The 20,667-nt window shown below is 37.0% G+C and overlaps 1 protein-coding gene across 5 annotated transcripts in view; it reads right to left on the bottom strand.

Annotated features, from left to right (window-relative positions):
- PLCB1 (phospholipase C beta 1) overlaps window positions 1-20,667 on the bottom strand; it is a 751,601-nt gene that overhangs the window by 227,861 nt on the left and 503,073 nt on the right. For all 5 annotated transcript variants that reach the window (XM_034947108.2, XM_003821362.4, XM_034947109.2 and 2 more), the window contains exons 5-7: window positions 10,319-10,398; window positions 8,548-8,601; window positions 7,053-7,128 (exon numbers count right to left, since the gene is read on the bottom strand). In XM_034947108.2, coding sequence (XP_034802999.1) covers window positions 7,053-7,128; window positions 8,548-8,601; window positions 10,319-10,398 — 210 coding nt within the window. The remainder of the gene's footprint in view (window positions 1-7,052; window positions 7,129-8,547; window positions 8,602-10,318; window positions 10,399-20,667) is intronic.

Below are 20,667 nucleotides of genomic sequence, written 5' to 3'. Positions count from 1 at the left end.
GCTGCCATGGAAACCGGAAGCATGTATTCAAGCCTTTGTTAACAGGAAAGACATTTTTCATGCAGTCTTCCTATTTCAGGTATGTGTTAATGTGATTATTTTTATTTTTCAAGCCCTTAAACAAAAGAACACACCCTTCCTTTTACTATTTTCATATGTTTTGAAATGTACAGTTATACAAATGTCTAAAAATTATTGTCTGAAGTTGTTCACCACTTGCAAACAGATAAGAGAACTTAGCTCACCACTTGGCAGATAGCAGAAGACCCATATTTGTGGATTGAATGAATGAAGTAATATTTCCTTTACTAAATCTATTTACAGAGATAGAAAAAATCTATTTTGCAAAACAGAATTTTGAGACAACCAAACAATACATGAATCATTATACATAGATGTGTTGTATCATTATAACTTGGGCTACTTGGGCACAAACTTTGAAATAAGCACAAGCGGTCAAATCCAAGAGCAGTGGGGACTTCTTGTGAATTGTTTTATTAGTATTTTGCCATTCATAAAAAGGGAACAAGTATAACCTGCAAGCAGGTTTCCAAAAGTCCTCTTGATTTATAGAAAGAGATAAATCTCTTTAGCCGGAGAGTGCTCACTTTTCAGTACCACCTTCTCTCTAAGTGGACACCTAGAGCTCTGTAAATGGTTTTAATAGATGAAAATGACCCTATCTACCATACTCATTGGCTGTTAGACACAAGGAAGAGAAATATTTAAAATCAATTGCAAGAACATGCTCAATGGAACTGCTGGCCAACTCAAGTGCCTCCAGCTTTACTGGATTTTATGAACCCCAAGGGTGTTCTCCTATTTTCCCTACTAAATAGAGTTCACCGCATTCCCCCTTTCACCAACTTCACTCAATGTACACATAAATTAATTTGATCTAAGGATAGCAATAATTGTCATCCTTCACTTACTGACCTCTCTTTTCCTTCCCGTCTATTTATAACTTCTTTTTCTGGAAAGCCTTGCCTTCCCCTTGAACTGGATTTTGTCTTCCAGTTGTGCACACATCACACCTTGCATGTCTCACATTTCAACACTCAATGTATTGTGCTCCCAGCTATACAATTCTGCAGATGTACACGAGCTAGGATATGTGTCTTGTCTGTTAATGGCTCTATTTCCAGTGTGCCACATACAGTAGGTATAAATAAATATTTACTAAATGAATGGATGTAATTTATTGAGAAGTGTGGAGAAATGGATAGCGAGCACTGATGTGCTGTTATTTCCTTTGAAATATCAAATTTAACTAACATCATTTACGTAAGAGTCCTGACACATAATTTGATAGAACAATATGCTTTACTAAAATCTTAGCATTGTTTATGTACCAGCTATGAATTAGGAGGAGTCAAATTAATGAGATAATCTGAATAAACACAACATTATTTTCATTGCGAGTTGGATGATAGCATATTGAAGAAAGAAAACATTTCAATACAGCTGATTTTCTTTGTCTCATTTTTCTCTTGCCCAACTTGACTGATGAGGATACCCCAAAGTCTTTGGGGTTAGTAGGTGAAAATGGAAGAAAAAATGTTCCATAAAGAGGAGTTAAAATAAGTAAGCATCATTAAAAGCTGAGATGAAAGGCTATAGGGGAGATGTTTAGATAAAAGCTATGGATAATCCCTAATTCCTTGCATCTTAAACAAGACTGAAATTCACAAAGCTAATTCACAGACTTTCTCTTTCTCAATCTCACAGCTTGGTGAAGTGAATGGCACGGATTCATTTTTCCTGTTTGTCTAGGAGGAAATCCAAGGTCTAATACTCTAAAGATCCTGCCCAATGTTCAAATATTCCTCTGTGAACCTTTCCTGACCACATCAGCTAGACATGACACTACTTTTTCTTTGTGTTCACAGTCTCCCTTTATCTATCTTCATCATTGCATCCATTTCACAGCTTTTCCTTTATTTTTTATATTTCTTATTTTCTACTGAATTATGAGCTTTTGAGTGACATGACAATCTCTTATTTAATTCCTTTGTGTTCCCAGCATGGTGCCTGTTATATAATAGATACCTAATCAGTGTTTGCTGGATGAACCCAGGAGATGATACCAGACCTTGGGTCTTCTGTTTTAATCCAGGACGTGGTACATCACATCAGGCACCCAATACAAAACGCACTGTCAGTGATGACTTGTTGTTGTTTGGCCTTTTTGAAGGATGACTTAAGAAGGCTAGTATAATCTAAATTAGTAATCTGAACGAGGCCCATTTATTTTAGAAACTGCAAAGTACTGGCAAACTTGAAAAAATGGAAGTGTTTCAATACCATGCTTATATACAAGGAATCTCAAAAGGGAAAAGATTTTAACAATCTTGGCGGTAGTACTGGTGGCATTTGCATTTCTAGATTCCATAGACCTGGTAATGTCATATCCAAATGCCAAATTAAAAATAAAAACAAGATCCCCCCAATATATGCATATGAAAAATACTCAAAATGAGAATAATAATTAGCATTTACAGTATATCAAACATAGTTCTATGAGCTTTACTTGAATATTTTCATGTAATCCCATCAACTCTATGCAGTTGACATTATTACTGTACTACTTTTATAGATAGGAACACTCAAGTGCTAGGAGGTTACAAAACTTGTCTAAGGTCCTGGGTTGAGCAAACGGGTGTGATGAGGTGACAATGACTATATTTTGAATCTGAGTTGCTTAATTCTATACCTTATACTGTAAACCAGTACACTAAATATTCCTATTAGTTTTGGGACGGTGGTTTGCATTTTCTTCGTTATACATTTCTTGATTTAAAAAATAATTATACGAGAAATGGGTACTTAAATTTCGGAAAAAAATCAGAAAAAATGTTATTTTAAAATATATTAATTCACTGAAGCAGACTCTAATGAATAAAGTCCACATATAGACTTGTTTTTCTTGACAAGTTGATGGACAATTTCCCAGTAAATTCAGAAATTCAACATATTGTCAATATTTTTATTCTGAAACTATAAATAAAACATTGAATTAGCCATGGAATACATGAAATAACTACAAGTAAATCACTCTTAATGAACGGAATACTTAATTTGGTTTTAAAGTAGAATTTTGATATTAGTCATGTTAAGAATCACAACTACAAAAGTGATTGTTTCTGATTTATATTCAGGATGTAAGGCATAGAAGAAAGGTAATATACTAGTAAGTTACACACAGAAGTTATTTTACACATTTTATTCATAGTATTTAGTAAAATTTATACAATTCTTCAAATTTAAAATAATTAATTTCTCTTTGTATTACATGTGTGCCCATCAACTACAGTAAACTTTATTATTTGAAACAAATACATGGGTTTATTCCTGATCTTCTTCGTGAAAATGCAACTCCGTATGCCAGTGCTGTGGCAAGACTATTATACAATTCCAAATGTCACTGAGCTCTTTTCAACTTAATAAGCCTTAAATCAAGGGAATTTGGTGCAAATAAACTATTTTCAGTTCTCAGAAAGTTTGTGGGTAAAGTGGTAATTTTTTGAATACGGAACAGTTTTCAAGGGTCTCACTGGAAAATATGCTTGGGTTGTTAACACAAGGACAGTAATTGCTTTGTCTCTCTCTTTGGATACAGTACTACCTTTTAACAATTAGGGTAACTTCAGGCTAGCAACTGTGATTTCTAAAGAGTAGCATCTTCTAAAGGAATGTGTTATTCTAGTGGATCATGTCGGCCAGGATACAAGTTCAAGTGCCTTATTTATCCCTAACAATGTGCACTAAGATCACGTTTTAAAAAGAAATCTCAACAGGATATCCACTGTGTTTCTGGTAATATTTCTATTTACAGAGCACAATTAAATCTAGCTTAAATGACTTGGCTACAAAATATGCTCACATTTATGCAGAACCAACTATGATTTATATAACCCTTTTCTTCCGTGGCTTGTTTAAAATACCTCTTGTGAATATGGCCAAAATTTTTTGCTAATTAGTGGATATTTTCTAGAGTCATTGTTATGTAGGAATGAAATTATCACAGAGATTTATAACCGAGTTTTGATACGTCATAGTCAGTTCACAGAAACATTTATTTCCTAGCTCTGAAACAGTCTTTGGTTTTTAGATTTTTAAAAAGCATTCTAATTCTATAAGTCATCCAAGTAAATTATACTTTACTATGAATAATAATTTTTCAAAGTTTCAGCATAGAGGTTGTTTTTTAAAGTTTTCTCCAACTTCAGATAATTATCATTACATTTAATTTGTTAGAGATAATTTTTTCCAATTTAAACATAACTCATGTTATTTGAATCTCATTTTCCTTTTAAATTTGCCTGCAGTTGACATTGGTCTGAGAGTTTGAACATATAATAAACATAGTAGATTACTCAATGTATATTTATTGACTGCTCAGAATCCAGTTGTTTAGAAAATTACAATTCACGGGGAATTGGTTCATACATTTAATTTTCTATTCCTTCTTTCCCTTAGCTAGATTCATAAGTTAAATATTTTGATTATTATATTTTACCAGAGGTTATCCAGAAAAGGTAAAATCAGAAGTGATTGCAAAGGGAAAAAAATTCTTTGCATGTCTTTGCAAATCCATCTCTCATGTTTTCTCTTTATGCTTGAATGCGGTGGTCTTTTCTCAGTTGCTTAAATCCAGTAGGGAAATTATTTCCAGCCTCAGGGATTTGCATGCCTTGTTTTCTTTTTCTGGAGTGGGCTTCCCTTCTTCTCAATAGTAGTTCTCCAGTCTTTCTTTTTATAGCACTTCCCCCAGTTTACAGACGCATTTGTTGGCATGCTTATTGGCTAGTTTCCCCAGAAGACTCTATTGTCCTTGAAACCTTGAGTTTCATTTTCTTCACCACCATAAATGCCTATGGGCACATAGTAAGAGCTCAAGAAATATTTGTTGAAGTCGGGGACAGGACCTTAATTGTTATATTTTTCCTATTCCAAAGCATCTAACAAAAAAGCAATAGCAAGCAGGTTCAAGCATTTTATTTTGCTTTATAAAATGAAGGTGAAAATGTTTTGGGGGAGCCTTTCCACAGTTCTGCTCACTTTTCGCAGCCTCATTAGCTTTTTCCACCTATAGAAGAAAGGTGAAAGTGAAGAGGTGCTCTTATTTCTTTCTTGTGACCCACCAAAGTTGTTAATGAACTTTGCTGTTTTGAAAAGTCTTCACAACAATAATTGGCTGATAAATTTAACCATAGCACTCAATACTTTTATAATTCAATCATAAGTCTAAGAATGGCTTTGCAAACTTATTCAGTGCAACTTGAACATTGCTGGCACGTTTTGAGGGGCTCAAAGGTTCTTCCTATAAAGTCATGTTATCCTTAGGTAAAGGCTTCCTTGTTGCTTAGATACTCAGATAAAAATAATGAAAGGAGAGCTCTGCACGAGAAAAAAAATTTTATGCAATGGACATCCAGAAACAATAGTAACAAATCATTTTAGAGCCAGTCATGTAGAAATGAATCAAAATGAAAGCAAATTATTTTATTTGCGGTGGTTAATGTATATGATGTACCCTGTGTGTGTCAGGCATAAAAATGAAAGCACGTTACATGCTTGTCCTCTCACCTACTTTACCACCGTATGAGCAAAGTAGGTGTTTAGATCCAAACTGTTTAGATCCTGCACCCCTCTCAGTAAAAACTTTCTAAGCACAGCTCTGTAAAGTATGTAAATATATTTATTTATAAGCACATAGCAGCATACTAATTGCTTACATAGCTTATACATCTTAAAACTAAACATTTTAAAATGCTAAGGTGAGATGAAATTAATATTTCAAATATCTTCCTAAACATAACGGCTTCACACTGATCCAGGGCTGGAAAGCCCCAAAGTAGGGCTTAGCCTGCGAGGGTTCTTGGCTTCACTCAGGAAAGAATTCAAGGACGAGCCAGTGGTAGGGTAGAAGAAAATAACTTTACTGAGGCAGCAGTGTTACAGCTCCATGCCTGTTCCCACAGAGCAGGGCTACTCCATAGGCAGTGTGCTGAGAGTAGCACCTCAGGCAGTTTTGAGGTTGTATTTATACTTACTTTTAATCACATGTAGATTAAGGGGTAGTTAATACAGAAATTTCTATGATAGGAGTGGCAATTTTTGGGTCATTGGATCATTACCGTGGAAAGCGGTGGTAATTCCTCGGTGTTGCCCTGGCAATGGTAAACTGACATGGACATATCTTATGGAAAGCTGCTTCCGCTCCCCCTGTTTTAGCTGGTCCTTAATTTGGTCCGGTGTTCATACCCCACCACCAGAGTTGAGTCTCGCCTCCTAACTCAACACTATCATTAGCTAATATCTTAAAAAAAAACAAGAAGGGTTTATTGTTAATAAGTTTGAAACCACATTTCAAATTGTCATCTTGATAATGTTAGCCTTTTTTGACTATTTTAAAAATATTACCTGATTAGGTGACTTTTTAATCTACAAAAAGCAAGGGTCATTCTAGATTGAAATAATGGGGTTATAGGAGTGAAAAGAGGCCTCACCAAGTCTTGGCTGTTTCTAGCTAGCTCTATAAACTTTTTTCAGCCTCTGTTCATTACCCAGTTCCAAAGCTGCTTCTACATTTTCAGGTATTTGTTATCAGCAAAAACCCCACCTCTTGGTACCAATTTTCAGTCTTACTCTGTTTTCTGATGCATATAGCAGAATACTTGAAACTGTATAATATATAGGAAGCAAAATGTATTTCCTACAGTTACAAAGGCTGGGAAGTCCAAGGTGGAGAGGGCACATCTGGCAAAAGTCTTCTTGCTAGTGGGGACTCTCCACTTTGGCAGAGGTGGCACAGGGAATCAAATGGTGAGGGGGAAGAACATGCTAGCTCAGGTCTGTTTTTCTCTTCTTATAAAGCCACCAGTTCCTCTCCCATGATAATCCATTAATTCATTAACCCATTAATCATGGAAGCTCTTAATTTCCTCTTAAAGGCCCTACCTCTCAAAACTGTCATATTGGGGATTGAGTTTCAACACGAGTTTTGGAGGGGCTGAACATTCAAACTATAGCATAACACACATGCTCACCCTTGAAGATGGAAGACTACAAGCCTCTAAAGCAGTTTCAACTCGCTTCCGGTCTGCTGAAAACAAGCGATATATGCTGTGAAGTGAACACAACAAAGGAGAGAGGTTTAAATGGCACATGGATCACAGCACTAACAGATGATGCCAACTCAAAATATTCCATTCAGTCAAATCTATTTATTATTCATATTTAAAGAACTAAAAGATAACCATTCCTCCATGCATTTGCATCTGTCTTCTGAAAGATCAACTGCGTGCTTTTTAAAATTAAGGTGTCTAGTATAAAATCAGTATTTTAGGACTATGGTGCTGACCCAATTAAAAAATATTGCATTAAATAATCTCTAATATTAAGCACTAAAATAAACATCCTTATTAATTCTGTCCCCTTGCTGCTACTACCCATTGCCCCAAGGTGTACACTGCATTATTAATAAATTAAATTTTTAATTTGTTTACTTTTAAATTAATTTCTTTTCTTTTCTTTCTTTCTTTTTTTTTTTTTTTAGAGACAGGGTCTCACATTGTTGCCCAGGCTGGAGTGCAGTGGCATGATCCCAGCTTACTGCAGTCTCCACTTCCCATGCTCAAGTGATCCTCCCACCTCAGCCTCCCTAGTAGTTAGAACTACAGGCATGTGCCACCACACCTGGCTAATTTTTAAAAATTTTTGCAAAGATAGAGTCTCACTATGTTGCCTAGGCTGCTCTCAAAATCCTGGCCTTAAGCAATCCTTCTGCCTTGGCCTTTCAAAGTGCTGGGATTACAGGCATGAGCCACTGTGCTTGGCTTAATTTGTGTATTCGCAGAAGCTTTCTAGTAGCTTGTAAGTCAAAAGTTAAAGACTTTTGGCTGGATATGACCTAGAGATGGACTTTTTTTGGTTACTAATTTGATTTAAAAATAGAACTTAAGTACTGGACAATTTAATATACTAATTTAGGTTTATGGGTTCTATAAAGACATTAGACAATCTAGTGTCAGGTGCTCACCAGTCCCACAGGATATATGGTGGAGATGAGCTGTTGTCTCCTTTAGACAGGGTTTGCTCTTTAGTTTTTCCTCCTCCTCCTGACCTGTTTCATCATTTACATTCCCTGCCTGGCTCCAGTTAGCATCTGAGGTTGCAAACCCTGCTTGAGGGCTACAGCCATCTTGGTAGAAAGAGGCACTGAGGTCGGCCAATTTCCACTCCTAGAACAGATCTGAATCTCAGATGCCCTTTCGGCCTTAGTAGCAAGGGTCCCTCCACTTCCTCCACCCACTTCCTGCTTTGGTATTTCTTGAAAATAATGCCAGAGGAAAGGGAAGCCCCGGGGAGATGTCTGTGAGGAAAGCAGCTGCACTGACATGAGACATGCGTGAGGGAGGACAGGGCTACCACGCATTTCCACACTCCCACTTAGGCTGCTGGAGAAACAAAACAGAGCCATGGCATGGATTCAGATCTTTGAGGAAAATAAAATGAATAATGAGAAATGCTCACAAAGCTTACTTTTTGAGAGGAATACGCCCTTCTGGAGTGACTTGCAGCTTAAGTTTAGTATAGCTGTTGGAGAAGCAGAAAAACAAGGGTTTGATTTTTTTTAAAAAGCTTTTTTCCTTGAAGAATAAAATACACTCAAAAAAGCCCATGCCTTTGTACATTTTGCTGAATTTCCACAAACTGCCCAAGTCTCCACAGTTGGCACCCAGATTAAGAAATAGAACATTGTCACTTTAGCAGCATTCCAGAAGCCCTTCCCAAACGCCCTGCCAAAGGGAACTGTTATCCTGACTACAAATAGCATAGATTACTTTTGCCTGTTTTTGCACCTTACATGAAGGAATCATACTCTTGTGTTTGGCTTCTTTCACTCAATAGCATGTTTCTGAGAACTAACCATATTTTGCTTATTGTTTGTTTATATATTCATTCTCAGAATGAGAACTCTAGGTCACTGTTGATGGATGCATACATTGGGAATTGTACTTCAGGAAGCTGCACACACTAAGGCCCAGCAATCCCAAAGCTAGATGTGTGCAACAAAAATATTAACAATATGTTCACTAAAAGACATGTCCATAGTAGCTATTCATAGGGAGACATCTTTCTGGAATAGACATTTGTAGTAGAGATTGATTAGCCAACTAGCAGTAACATGCTATGTTTCAGATAAAACATGTTATTTACCTCTGTGTCCCCTTTCACTAACATTTCATGGAAGAATGAATGTTCTAGAAACATTGTCTGGAAAACATATTCTAGAAGAAGGATGATAAAATCAAAGACAAGGTAAAAACATAGAGGAAGAAAGGAAGGGAAGAGGTGGAGGCATGAAGGAAGAGTCCTTAAGTTAACAAACTCAGGAGAGGAGGCGATCCCATAAAAAAGCCCTTAAATGAAGACCCGAGGTATTGACTGAAAGCAAAAGGAATTCATAGAAGGGTTAAAAAAAGGAATGTGGCTGAGGTATTAGGTCTGGAATGATGGGTATGTCTTACATAAGAAGAGGGAAGACAGAACTCTGTTAAACAAAATAGAGGACCACCTATTAATGTTTCCACTTGAGGTTTTGATTTAAAGACTTCCTAACCTCCTGACCAACCACAGCTTCCAAAATGAACACAACCAGCTTTCCTTGCTGCTCATCTTGCCTAAGTCATTATTTTCCTTGGTCAAACAATTTTTAGAAAGGCTGTGGCAATTCCAGAGTGATCTGGCAATTTGTTTTGCTTTTCTTTCCTTATTTTCCTTCTTCTCTTTCCTTTAGATCCTTTCTCTTTTCTTACTAATACTTGCTGGGATCATCTACATGGGATGGAATCAGGATGTCAGCCTATTGATTTAAGTAGTCAGGATAGGTATTGTAGCATCTATCTATAACTCTAGAGAAATGAGGAACATATGCTATTCCTCAGATTAATAATTGAGAGGACACACACAGATGTAGAAGCAGAGGATTATCTGAAATTAATAATTTTTAGTTGTGAGCACAGCTGCCAGGATTTGGAAGTGTCTCTTTGTTGTGTGTCAAAAGCACTGACATTCATGCGAGCTTAGCCCAGGTGTAACACGGATGTGCAGCTTGGAGGAAAGAGCAATCTTTCTTGGAAGTCTTCCAATTCTGAACAGGGGAGGTATCAGTTCTCTAATAAATCCCAAAGGAAAATTTGTGTTTATCAATGTGAGAAGTCAGTATGGCATAAACAGAAGACTCACAAAGGAGAAAGGAAACTGACTCAGAAGAAGCAACGCCCTTAGCAATAAAATTAGAGTGACTTACGCTTTTTCCAGAAATGCATCCCTGGACATGTTTTGGGCCAGCAGGTTTGTTGCCAAACTGAAAACCTCATTTGTCCATTCCTGAAAAATGTAAATAACACTTGCATTAGCTTAAATACTGCACAGTCATTAGACACATGCTTTTAGCTTGGCTTCCAGGAAGACACATTAGTTCAATGTGCATGCCAAAGGTTTTTTGTTTTGTTTTGTATTATTATCCCTTTTTTGGGTAAAAATGACATAAGTAAATTCAAGTCCCTGAGAGACTACTCTTTTCCAAAGGAGATGTTCTTTGTACATAAAGGTTTTTCTGCTTTTTAAAATTTGTATAAATAGAAAATTGCTCTGTTTCCCTTCAATAACTAAGCACATTTTACTATTTCCTTGAATTATAAACAGATAAAGAGTCATTAAAAATTTAAAATATGATCAAATATGTTTCCAGCAGAACATGCAAACATAATCTTCCTGCTCTACTACTCATGCCAAAGCAGCTATATCTGGTATCTTTAACTGTTCACTACAGTTCTAGAAATTCTCCATACCACGTAGTCACAATGCCACATAATATGCAATATTCTCCCTTCTCCCAACACTGTCAATGTCTCACTAATCTCCTAATCATAATCCCTACCTCATACCAGAAAGCAATGATCTCACTAGGCTTCCAAGATAATGGAAAAGAGCAAGTCTACAAAAAAATATAGAAGTTCCATTCTGGGTGATTATTTGAAACACCCAACACATTCTGGGCCGAAACCCCTACAAAATTCTCCAAGAGAAGATGACACAAGAGCTAGGTCATCATCTGATACTGTTGTAGTTGACTTGGCTCCCTCTTCAATGAAATAATGTCTTTTAGTTTAATTGCTTTGCCACCTGTTTTTTTGTTATTTCTACTTTTGTTTGATTTGTCTTTTTTTTTGCTTCCTGACTTAAGGCACCGATAATACACTGTCATGTGTACAGTAACATTCAAGATGGAACTGGAGGAGCAGGGAACATAGAGTGATGGGGAAGAAAAGAGGGAATCCTGAGCAGAGAAAACTGGGAAAAGAACTAGAGGTGAGCTAACATGGCAGGAGTTAGAGCAAACAAAAAGTAGTCTAATAGGAATTAGAAAAGAGGGAGGCGGTTGCGACAACAAACTAGAGTTGTGGTCAGAGGATAAAGAGCATTTAGGTGTCTGGAGATAAATTAGTAAAAAATGTGATGCCAGGGCTAGGCTGCATATCAGACAGATTATCTGGCAGCCAGGTCAAGGATGGATTTGAGGCTGAGAATCCAAAGAAGGGTAACTCAGTTAGGAAGCTATAATAGTCCAGTAGTCCAGGTGAGAAATACTGAGACCTTGAACTCTATATGTTAGAGGAGGACTTAAAAAGACAGTACAGAATAGCTGCAAGAGAGAAGCAAAATTATTGCTCACCAAGCTTTATGCAGACACAGAAGAGCATTTCACAGTAATTATCTAACAAATTACAAATCAATTTTCCTTAAAATAGATAATTTTAAACTAAGAATAATAACCACTGGTTTCAAAAATATGTTTCTGGTATAATATTTTGTAGGCTCATGGCCAAGCTTTAGACATTTCTAGCTCCATGCCAACTTTCTGCATTGGTAAAAGTATCTATAACTGAGGGCAAGATACAGTTTTGTATGTTTACCAGAGGCTAGTTTCACACCAGAAAAAGGTACAGCATTAGAAAGAGTTGGGGAGATTTAACTTACACAGAGTAGTTTCATTGCCCTAAAAATACTCTGTGTTTCACTATTTATCTCGTCCTCTATTGAATTAATATTTAAAAGTTACTGGGATATATAATAATTTTAAACAAGATATTTTAATATTGGTGAGACATGTAAAGGTCCTATTTTTTAATGTTTTATATTTGTTTTTTATTTATTGGCAAACTCCTATTGCTGTCATTGATAATGGTGTCATTCTGATTACCTTTACTCATAAGGGGGTGGCAGTGTGTGATGTGAGTAAGGAGGAACATTGTGTGATTCAGTCAGTGTTGCCTCACCTGGCTGAACACATTTCTCTCACTACTGGCATGCATCAGAATTCATCCTGCTGAGCATTTAATGTCTTAATGACGCAGTGAAGAATCTTTTCATGGTAAAAGATGGTACAGGAGCTGGAAAGCCTTTTGTTAAAATCAGAAAGGACTATCTGATAACTGACTGCACTTTTGATACTATACTGAACATCTAGAATTTTGGAAAAAATTCTGGTATAGTTTCTCTGTGGATCTTACATCATAGTCAAAGTGTTCTCGTTTTTATCTTATACCAAAAGAGAAATGATTGCCAATCATACATAATTACAAAAAAACCCAACTAACAAAAAGCTAGGAAACATATTAGGACTCAGTATTGTCATGATTAGGACAACTAGCATAATAATATTACTCAAATCAAGGAAATATGCATAATTATTTTCAGATCATGTTATTCAAATGTCTTTAAGCTACATCTGACAAAAGCACAACTCAAACTAACTTAAGAAATAGGAGAAAGTATCAAGTGCAATGGGTCGTTTCCTGTAATTGAAGGAAAAACTGGACAAACTGCAGCCAAAAAATGCATTTATAATACATGATCATCAGGAATTTGGAGACTGAATGCACAAGGGCTTTCTTGGTTGCTATTACTCTGCTCTCTTCCTGAGGGCATTTTTCTTTTCCCTACTGATGGGTTCTTCCCCATGGCCACCAACTTCACCAAGAGTTGTCACATATGGTATCTTTCACCACCAGAGAAGGTCTGGCTAATTCCTCCATTTTCAGTAACAAGAATGCTGGGAAAGGTCTGATTGGTCTACCTCTTGAACAATCAATCAGGTAAGAACCTAGCAGTGTCCATGACAACCAAGCAATTGGATCTGGGAAGGAAGCAATGACCAGAAGAGGGGAGAGTATAGCAAACATGGCATATGCCCATTACCTAGGAGTCCTGTGGGAAAGCAGACGGAAGGAAAGGGTGTGTGTTGTTTCATAACTTATGTGGGATCTCATAGTTCTGCCTCGCATTCTTTTTATAAAATAGGTAATAGATTCATATTCACTGAGTTGACTGCATAAATGAATGTGTAAATGAAAGAGACTGACTTCCATGCTTTATGATTTATGTCTTTTGAAATTAATTTTTATATCTCCTCTATTGTTATAAGTTTCAATAACCATTCTTGGTTAGAGGGCTTGTAATACTGGCTTTATGCATTTCTGTTGTAATGTGAACTATACTGGAATAGTTTACAAACATTAGGAGTCCTGGATATAACATGGGACTAGCAAGCTCTCCAATTAATAAAGTACAGAAGCTTTTGTGTAAGGGTTTGGGCATCTATGTTGGCTATGTAGACATACTTATTATGCTTTGGTTGATGTTTTGGGCTGTATTCTGAAGAACTGTTGCTCAAGTATCGTTTTTTCAGGTAAGTGAAGCAATATTGTTCTAAATGGTATCCTGATACTCTAAGGAAGAGTTCAGGCTGCCAGTTCTAGTATGTCCCAGTCCTCTTGACATTCCTTTGCCAAATGGGAAAAGTTTAATGTGGTGAAATGAAATGAAAATGAACTTAAAGAAAATTCTTCAACGGGAAAAATTAAAACTCCCCCAAAGAGCAATGTCCATGGCACAGAGTAGAAGAACGGAGAGATGTTTGTTTCTGTTGAAGTTTTCACAATGAGACGACTGCAGCTGTATCACTGGGAGTCTCAGGTGTATTCCTAGCATCCACTGGGGAGAACTCCTCCCTTCCCTCCTGCTAGTTTCCTGAGTCATTGTTCATTTGTACAACTGAGAAAATGCTAATTGTGTGCTCACATACAGAACCCCCAAAGTTTCATTTTTGTGGATTTCATGTCAATCCCTCACATTCCTGAAATGATTCTTCCAACAGTCTCATGTCACTCTTATGAAAACACTTGCTATTATGCCTTTGAATCCTAGCAGTCTCAGTGTTAATTATTACTTTGGTTGTATCTGCCTCAGTGCTGTGTACCATAGACAATAAATGTAAGCGGGGTCTGTAATTATAATTGATATCGTTGTTCATTACAAAAATAATTCCATTTGAAGAGATCACATAAAAAAGGATTTTAAAAGAAAAAAGCACTGCTAATTTCCTTAGTAAGATGTATGTGAAACAGAAAAAGGGGAGCAATCGCAATTTCTTGGGCATTAAGCATGCTGCTTATCTGCTTATTATGAAATCAGTTCGACAAACTTAAAACTGCATTACTTGAAAACTGATTAGTGAACTAGGCAAGGTAGTTCCTCATTAACTTATAATTTAATGACAGAATTCTGCTGAAATATAATTTTCTCATTTGGAAATAAATTTGTTTTAAATTACCTTAATTATACCTTCCAACTTTATTTTAAACCTTTTTGCAAGCTAGATTCTTCTCTTCAAATGAAGAGGGTATTTTGCCCTTGGTAACTCAATTCCGTTAGTTCTTCCTCTGCTATAAGAACGATTCTTTGTCTTTGGCCTTGATTGTTCCATCTTTGACCATTCTCACTGCCTGTGAAGGCCTTGGAATAGTGACTCTTAAACACAGTTTTTTTTTCTTGTCTTCTAATTTAAAAGTAAAATATTGATATCAGTTTATTTAATGGCTCTTCCTGACTTTCATATTGCAGATCCTTGTTCTAGCTTATCATGGATATAATTTATTGGATTTCAGAACACAATTCTACCATTTTCTAGCTGGGACCTTCTGCCAAATGCTATCTCGTATCTATTTTATCCTTCTTGCCTAACAGAGGCCTAACAGTGCTCAGGCCAATAATATGTCCAACTGAAAAAAAAATATCCATTTTCCAATGTCCTTAGCAGCTGGGTGACCAACATGTGCCACATGGCAAATCACATGTAAGCAGATGCCTGCTGGAGGGTTCTGGGGAAATGTGTTTCCTGATATAGATCTCTTTTCCTTTTACTGTAGGGAATGTAAATGGAAAGGCTAGAGCTACAGAGGCATCTTGATCTATGAGAAAAAGGCCACGAGAATCATAGGGGCCTCACTCAGCCTTGTTATCCCTGAGCTCCTGAATCAGTGCCAGAAACCACCTGTGGAGTCCTAATAAGATAAGTAAGCAACAATGAGGAAAGGGCCCTAGGTTGGGGAGAACAATCTGAGATGGCTAATCACAGACAACCCGCTGGCACAACACTCTGTTCCCAAATAGCTCCTTCAGCACGTAGTCCCAGTAACTCCAGAAGCATGACCTCATTCTGCACATAACCCCTCCATCATGACCCTGTGAAACTTCCCTCCAATCCCTGCCTCTTTGCAGACAGCCCCTTCTCTGCTGTGCTGCCCACTGCACCTTTGCAACATATCTTCAAACTTTCTCTAATAAATCTGCCTTTCTTTACCTGTCACTGTCTTGGTAAATTCTCTTACCACCCACAATGCCCACCCCAGCCAGTGGCACCCACAACACTACCTTCAGGGTTCCGGCTACATGAGAAAAAAAGAAAAGAAAAGAAAAGAAAAACTGAACAAAACACAAATTAAAAATCCTTAATTTGTCTCAGCTATTGTTTGATTTGGTTTTCTGTTACTCCAGGCCAAATGCAAGTCCTGAGTGACAGAATCATGTTGGACAAGTCTTTTTAAATTTGTCCTCCAATATTCATATATCTTATAAAATGGAAGCAATAATAGAATTTATTTCATAGGGCTTTTGAGAGAATTGGGATAATTCATGTTAGACCAGTGACAGGTGTAATATATTCTTGTTAAATGATAGTAACCTAAAAAACTATTATTTATCGATGAAACAGAGACAGAGTTTCTTAAAAGTTGTTCAGAGGGGTTGGAAAGGCAATGATCACTTCTACGTCCTAGTTCTGTTTCTTGACAACTATTTTCAGCATTTCTATTCTTAAATTTCTGGGGTTTACGTACACATTTCTATTTATATATATGGGTGTGTAATGCTTTTTTCATGTGTGTGTGTGTGTGTGTGTGCGTGTATAATGTTTTTCCTTGACTGATTTTAGAATTTGACTATAATATCCTGCTCTGATTGAGGAGGCTTTAAATCTCTGATTCCATCTCTCACCTGCCCTTTCTCCTTGCTTGTGATAGAGTTCTATCACTAGTGCCCTTTCCTCCCTGTCACCTCTACAATCTCAAGCAACATACTCAAACTCTCTTGATCCACTCATTAAAAATAGTATCCCTTGGCTCCTTTATGATAGGAGGACATTTACCTGCCATTCCTTTTACTTCCAACTCTCGTTAGCTTAAACTCACTTTTAAATTGTCAGTGTTTGGCTGGGTGTGGTGGCTCACGCCTGTAATCCCAGCACTTTGGGAGGCCGAGGTGGGCGGATCGCGAGGTCAGGAGATCGAGACCATCCTGGCTAACATGGTGAAACCCCGTCTCTACTAAAAATACAAAAATTAGCCGGGCATGGTGGCGGGCGCCTGTAGTCCCAGCTACTCGGGAGGCTGAGGCAGGAGAATGGCCTGAACCCGGGAGGCGGAGCTTGCAGTGAGCCGAGATGGCACCACTGCACTCCAGCCTGGGCGACAGAGCGAGACTCCGTCTCAAAAATCAATCAATAAATAAAATAAATGGTCAGTTTTTATCTTGTTCAGCATTCATAATTATGACTTTATTTGCATATAAATTGATTCTGAAAGTTTAAAACAAATATAATAAAAATTTACATGAGTATGAAATTGCAACTATAATTTTCTGCTAGGCCATATATTAGAATATATCAGATTATTTGTTTCAGTTCCAACACCATAACCCACATGGCTTTCCGAAGGGAACATTCCTAATAACAAGTATATATGTATCTTTTTAAGTTCTTTCTTCAGTTGTTGAAAATCTTACATGTTTTAGCATGGTTTATATTTGGATAATACATTTCTGGTACATTTATCCCCACCCTTCTACCTTAACTTTCTTTTGGAGAGAAAAAAATTAAGTCTTTTTCATTTATCTGTCATCTTCCAGTTTCCTACTCATTACCTGAACCTATTCCATTCCTGTACTTGCTATTTAGACTTTAAGACCAGTACTTTTGTTTAGCTCTCAGATATTTTCTTGTAATATCTTCCTTAATTTCCCTCTTCTGATTTCACCTTTTCATTGGCTGATTATGCCTGTAAATATTTGTTGAATGAATGAAAATTATAATATAGTTATTACGAAAATTACTAGCAAGGTATTTTCAAAAAGTATTTTTAATCCTTAGTGCCAGCTTTTCATTGGGCATCATTTGGCTTAACTACTAAAGATGACAACCAATATCAAGGTAGTAGGTTAAACAGATCAACCTGCCTTTCTCAAAGTATGTCAGTATTCCCCCACCAACACCAATATTTTATATGTGGAGGGAGAAATTTAAACAAGGAAGCCAGATTTTCTTAGAACTCTTCTTCCTTCCAAAAAGTCATGGTGATTTTTTTTTTTTTTTTTTTTTTTTTTTTTGTGGTGCTCATGTTCTTGCTTCCAGGCTAGGCACACCGGTAATGCAATCAGGGCTTACTTAGCTGCCAGGCATCAGAAGGTAGGCAGATGGAGGTATGCAGAAGAGTAGCTTGTCTCTGCAATGGAGCGGATGGAAGGAAAGAAGAGATGCTATTGCTGATGCAGTTTTCTGTTTTCTCTTTCAGGGGAGAGGTGGGCTTGTACTAACAGTAGCCCACAGTCTGAAATCACAGTCATTTCTATGTCTCAGCGTTGACATTTTCCCTTCAGTTTGACATTAATTGTTTTTATGTGGGCACCATTAAGCACTGTCTGGCTCCAAAAAAGTTCTTGTCTAGCAAATGCAGAAAAGACACCCAGGAGACAGAAGGCAGGGGTGCTTTCTTCCACAGTCACCAGAATAGCAATTGCTGCTGCTTCTGTGTGTGTAAGGGAGAGACTGAAATCCAAGTTGCCCCTTTTTTCATAAAAATCTTTTTAATATGAATGTCTTTCTTTTGACTTATGAGCTTTTAAACAAATGTTACAGATAGATGATGTTTTCACAATATAAAAGTTTAAGTTGTGCATCCTTCATTTGCCTGACACATATCCAAAATGTGCAGAATGTAGAGTAAATCTCATTCTCCAACAAAGGACACCTACCAGTATAAAATTCCAAGACAAATAGTGCAATGTATTGACACAGTACGAATTTGGTCCTTTTATGATTGGGTGGAAGAATAGCCTAAGATGACACAGGCATTTTTTTTAATATAATAAGGTCAGGAATAGCAGGTAATGATGATCTCACAAAACACAATAACATGGATCTAACTTTTCATGTTTGCAAACAGTGATCTTTTTGGCACATGTATTCTACCTGCAAGGAAGTCATGCACAGTTTTCCATTACGTCCCAAAACAAATTGCTGAACATAATTTATGGCACCACCTTTTCTTTTTTCTTAATCATTTTTCATTTAAAGTCAAACTTACAGCTATTGCTTACTCATCATAAATTTGTTTGAAATTCAAAATAGAAACGAGATAAAGCGCACATTTTGTACAGAATATACGCAAGTGTTTGAAAATTCGTACCTCAATGCATATGTTCCCAGAATAAAAATAAATATAAGAACCTCATGTCTCTTGAGGTCACTTTTAAATAGCTAATACTATTATTTTAGGGCAACTCTAAGAAAATTCCTGAAGTTTTTGATGTATGGCCCGGAGGTGGCCTTAGCAGAACCCTTCACTTGTCCCTCTTTCTTTTCTATTTCCCACCTTTATTCCATAGACTATAATTTCTTTTGCTTAAAAGAAATTCCCCTCTCCGTGACATCTTCTCTCATTTCCTTATCCTGAAAGGTGTCAACTATTTGGTAAATAGAAGCTATTTTTCATTTGCTTAAGAAAGCGTGGAGTAACTGCTGGGTAGGGAAGTGACAGTCACAGTAACTCTGAGTGGGAATAAGGTTAGCTTTGGGAAAAAAGATTAGGAAAATGGAAGCCATCGTAGTGAATGCCACCTAGGTCCTCCTACTGAGAATCCTGGCAAGCTGGAGAGAGAATTATTCTGGGAAAAGCCTTAAGCAACCAATCTGCTAAGGGGCCTTAATTTCTTCCAACTCTAAATGAAAAGATTGGAGCACATGATGTTAAAAGCCACTATGACTCTAAGATTGTACGTGACCTATCGCTTATTTTCAAGAGTTCAAAAGCCTCCCCTTTTCCGTTTCCTTTCCCTTCTCCTTCCCCTTTCCTTCCTTTCCTTTCCCTTCCTTTCCTCTCTCACACCTCTCGCATTTATTGAGCCAAGCACTAAGCTAGATCCTGGGAACACAAAACAGACTAAACTACTGTTTTTGACTTTCATCAGCTCGCAAATACAGGATAGATTATAAGACACACTGATTGATAATTACAGTGTAATGACTGTAATTGAAAATATGTTCAAGGTTCACAGAACAACAGATGAAAGAACAATGGGCTATGCATGGAAGTCAAGAGATAGAGCGAGAGATGGATGAACTGAGTTGATGCTGAGTCCCTCGGGAGGCCTAGGACTTTTCTTGGTGGACAAAAGAGAGAAAGGCAGTCTAGGAAACTACCATATTATAAAGGCATTAATATTAAAATTGTAAAGGTAGAAGAATCACAAGTAGTTAGGAGCTGCTAGAACAGAATGGTGCAACAGTCAAAGTGGTGAATCATCAGTACCTGAGGGTAGGGACTATGTTGGGTCACTGATGAATCCTCAGTGCCCAGCGAGGTGCTTGGCACTTACTAGGCCCTCAATAAATGTTTGTTCACTAAATGCACAGAAACTTCATTTTGCAGGTAATAGAGAATGAAAATGATTTAAAATATGATCAGGAATGAGTTTGTTGTTTTAAAAGGCCATTCTTATGCAGATGAGCAGGCAGATTTGTAGAGCAAAGTGTGAGAGAATTTCAGGAAATAGGTAGGTAATGACTATCCATGAGACCTGTCAAGGGCTTAACAAGATGGCAGGAAGAATGGGGAGCAGGAAAGAGATGTGAGAGCTAGTTAGGAAATTCAGAGAGCTGGTGTGTTATCTAGATTGTGCACAAGAAACTGATATAGACGAAGTTAACAAAAACTTCCAGAAAATCTCACTCATATCCTTGAAATAAGTGAATTAGACTCTCCAAGATACTCACAGCTACAGAGGGGGAAGAATCTAAAATTACAAACATTAAAGACTAATGTTCACTTTATATAACATATTTTTAGAGAGCGCATTTCTTCTGTGACATGACAGCTACTTCAAAATGTAATAATTTAACCTACAGAGATCCTCTGATAAATTTTTCTTTTATGTGTGAAATAATATTAAAAAATCAAAATGGCTCAACAAGTTTGAAAAAAG

The sequence above is a fragment of the Pan paniscus genome, chromosome 21 (assembly GCF_029289425.2).
Source record: "Pan paniscus chromosome 21, NHGRI_mPanPan1-v2.0_pri, whole genome shotgun sequence".
Lineage (NCBI taxonomy): Eukaryota > Metazoa > Chordata > Mammalia > Primates > Hominidae > Pan > Pan paniscus.
Note: the sequence above shows the minus strand (reverse complement) of the source record. Positions and strands in the feature narration are given on the sequence as shown.